Source organism: Myotis davidii, unplaced genomic scaffold (assembly GCF_000327345.1).
Source record: "Myotis davidii unplaced genomic scaffold, ASM32734v1 scaffold11, whole genome shotgun sequence".
NCBI classification, from domain to species: Eukaryota; Metazoa; Chordata; class Mammalia; order Chiroptera; family Vespertilionidae; genus Myotis; species Myotis davidii.
The window spans coordinates 2709820-2713526 of record NW_006285791.1 but is presented as its reverse complement, the minus strand read 5'-3'; the positions used below and the strand labels follow the sequence as shown (position 1 = coordinate 2713526).

Sequence of the window (3707 nt, the reverse complement as noted above, 5' to 3'; positions counted from 1 at the left end):
GTGCGCCGGTGGGTGCAGCGGAAGAGGGGGTCCAGGGGGGAGAACTTCTTAGCAGTCATCCTTTTTAGGAAAAGAGGGAAAAAATAAAACCCTCCCCCACCATCTCCTTCTCCCCACCCCTCGCCGCACCACACACAGCGCGGGCTTCTCGGCTCTGCACCGGCGGGCCGGGCGCGTCCTGCCTTCATTTATCCAGCAGCTTTTCGGAAAATGCATTTGCCGTTCGGAGTTTAATCAGAAGCGGATTCCTGCGCCTGGGTGTACCCGGCGCGTCTACCGGCCCCTGATCCCTGTCTCTCCCCGGGGGAGGCTTGAAGCGGTCCCGCGGACAGGGGTCCATGTCTGTGCCCGCGCATGTGCGCGCGCGTGTATATTGCCGAGAGGGGGGAAATCACAGGACTTATGCAAATACTGGACTGAAAATTGTAATTCATCTGCCGCCGCCGCTGCCTTCCCCACCCCCCGGCCCCCCCCTTTCGTGCTCTTGAGATCTCCAGTTGGGATTCTTACGGACTGACATTTCTGTGAAGGAGAAGTCTGAGAACCCATCTGCCAATTCTGCTCATTTACACCACTCCCCCACCTCCAGGTTCATTTGCAAGTTTCATAGCAGCTATCGCCGGGAGTTCTGAAGATCGATGGGGTCTTTGCCTTACGCATTTGTTTTGTCTTCACAAAAAAGGAAACTTGACAGAAGATCATGCCGTCCTTAAAAAATACAAGTAAGTTCTTGGCGCAGGAAATTGGTTTAATGTAACTTTTAATAGAAACATTTGAGATTTTAACTTTAAGTGTATTCGACTAAGTTTAATTTGCAGTTTAATTAACATTCTTTTTAGCCGTGTGGTTGTAGTGTGTATAGCCCTGCTTTTTATCCAGTGTAAGAAAAATGCACCTGATTTTGACTTATCAGTGTTTCGGATTTTTTTTTTTAACCTATTTCAGGATCACGGAGGAAGTAGACTGATATTGACAATAATTAATAATAATGTGCCTCATGAAATAAAGATCCGAAAGGAATTGAAATAAAAATTTCCTGCACCTCATGCCAAGAGGGAAACACCAGAATCAAATGTTCCGCGTGACTGAAGACACCCCCTCATCCAAGAATGCACAGCACATCCAATAAAATAGCTGGATTATAACTATTCTTCTTTTTTTCGGGGACGTGGGGCGGGGGCGGGAGCGAGAGGTGCTACTGGTACCCGGCTGCTTCTCTCTGCTTTTCCTCGGGGGCAGGATGGCGCACGCTGGGGGGGGCCAGCGCTCAGCCCCGTGCCACCTGTGGTCCACCTGACCCTGCGACAGGCGGGCGACGACTTCTCCCGTCGCTACCGCCGCGATTTCGCAGAGATGTCCAGCCAGCTGCACCTGACGCCCTTCACCGCGAGGGGACGCTTTGCCACGGTGGTGGAGGAGCTCTTCAGGGATGGAGTGAACTGGGGAAGGATTGTGGCCTTCTTTGAGTTCGGTGGAGTCATGTGTGTGGAGAGCGTCAACCGGGAGATGTCGCCCCTGGTGGACAACATCGCCCTGTGGATGACAGAGTACCTGAACCGGCACCTGCACACCTGGATCCAGGATAACGGAGGCTGGGTAGGTGCATGTCTGGTTGAATGTGTGTCTGGGATGGAAGTCTCAGGTCTGAGACATGGTGGTTGGAGACTGGGTGGGCTCCGGGGCCAAGGACTGGCTGATGAGACAGTGGATAACACCAGGTTTGTTGCTTCCCACCCTCTTCCCTTGTACAAAACTTGCGGTGCCAAGCCTACTGTGATCGTTCCTTCCTACCCAAAGTGTTTCCCTTACTTGCCAGCTGTGGTGATTCAAAGATTCAGCATTTTCTATCCAGTAAGATCTTGGGATAAATGGAATCCCTCCAGGGTTCCTCAAACTGGGGGTCCAAGGACACCCAGCACCACAATTACCTGGCCTGCGTAGCTGGTTGAGATGGGAGACCCCAGATTGGGTTGTGGCAATGTGCATCCTACACAGACTCTCCTGGGGGTTTCCTCTTTGTGCTAAAATTTGAGAACCACCCAATTAGGAGAATAGACTGCACCAGAGGACCAAAGGGCAAGCCTTATCTGATTCATTGGGTAAAATCTACCCAAAGAGGAAAACCAATGCAGCCCCTATCCCTGGGAAGCTTAGCTGTGTTTGTGAAGAGGTAAGCTGAACTTCCAAAAGGCCAGTGGGCGGGACCGAATGACCTGAGAAAGGTTCAGCTGTGGATGCTTTACTTTGTCTCATCAGTGACAGAATTTGCATTGGCTTCGAACTCTGTGTTCTACTTCTATACCTGGTGTGCAATTTTAAAGTTTGCTGGGATTTTATTATCTTTTAGTTTCCACCACCTAGAATCCACATCGCTTGGTTCCTCTACTGAGCAAACGTGCGTCTACAGTGTGTGCATGAAGCATAGAATTGATTCTGAATTCTCTCATGCTCCGACTTTAGTCCAAGTGATCGATGCCTGTAGTTTTGAAGAACATCTGTGAGATGATTGTTTTTTTCTGGTACAGTGTTAGATAGAGCCGCTATCATGTTACCATAAAGTTCTTTTTGTGTGTGTAATTTTTTATTTTTTTGGGGGGCGGGGGTGGTGGTGAAGGAGAAGAATTGCAATTGAGAGCTACACCTTCCATCTAAAATTACTAATTTATGAAAAAGCAAAAAGGAGGAATAATTCTTGTTTGATTTTTTTTCCAGACTTTTTGTTTTAATCTGAAGAATTACCTTTGAAAAAGGAATCAATACAGTGCTTCCTTTTATAGTCCCTGGGGAGAATTACTAATGTTATTGTTTTATAGGACCTAACAGGAGCAAAAAGCCTAGAAATGATTACCAGTGGATCTGATTTCAAGAAGCATGTTACGTATTTTACTACAGTTTGCATAGTGTGCTATTAAGGGGCCAAAAAGAGAAAAGGCCAAGAAAAGTCTATGGCTGACATGAACATCTGATCCTACTTGGCCAAAGTTGACAAAATACTGATGACACTTTTTATTGTTTAAAAGTAAAATCGACTAAAATGATCCCTGCATATAAATCTCTACAGCTTAAATGCTCCTTGTAAATTGTTGTTGTTTTTTTTTAGATTCTATATTATTAGATCTTCAGTAATTCTGAAAGAATTCACCAAAGGGTGGAAAGAATATTTTTGTTAACTGTTTGATTAAGTAGGTGGTTTGATTTTTAACCACCATAATCAAGGAGCTAGGGTCTCTCAGATCCAAAAGGATCATTTTAAGGCTGAAGATAAACTGACTTAACAGCTTTTCTAATTCATATTTTTTATGAACAATAAAATATCTAAAAATGTTCTTTCTATTCGAAAGAAAGCCAAGGTGGTAACTGTCATCTATCGAGTAATTTAATAAAAAGATGGGAAACAGAGACATATGGTTATGATTGAAATTAAGATAGAACCTTGATCTTTGTTGTTGAGTTGTCGTAATCTCATGCTCTTTTTAAGTGAAGGCTCACTTTTCCTCCAGTTAGAATGGAGTTTTTGTTGTAGAGCCCATCTTTGTGGTCAACAGGTATCTGAGGTTAATAAATGTAGAGGCTATATTTTATGATGCCAAACCACAACGACATACCATAGAAAATGATAACTTTTTTTTTTGACAAAACCTCTTATAGTAAGAATAAATCATAGAGAAACACAGATGGCTGATGGTAAAATGTGTAGTTTTACACAC

General features: G+C 44.8%; 1 protein-coding gene and 1 long non-coding RNA gene across 2 annotated transcripts in view; both read left to right on the top strand.

Moving 5' to 3' along the window:
* The first annotated feature begins 6 nt into the window (after positions 1–6).
* LOC107182001 lies at positions 7–1145 on the top strand. The gene is made up of 2 exons (XR_001512719.1): positions 7–722; positions 946–1145. It is a non-coding gene; the product is annotated as an uncharacterized LOC107182001 (long non-coding RNA).
* A 115-nt stretch (positions 1146–1260) lies between these two features.
* BCL2 (B-cell CLL/lymphoma 2) overlaps positions 1261–3707 on the top strand; it is a 166176-nt gene continuing 163729 nt past the window's right edge. Inside the window, exon 1 of the mRNA XM_006756820.2 lies at positions 1261–1596. Coding sequence (XP_006756883.2) covers positions 1354–1596 — 243 coding nt within the window. The 5' untranslated portion in view covers positions 1261–1353. The remainder of the gene's footprint in view (positions 1597–3707) is intronic.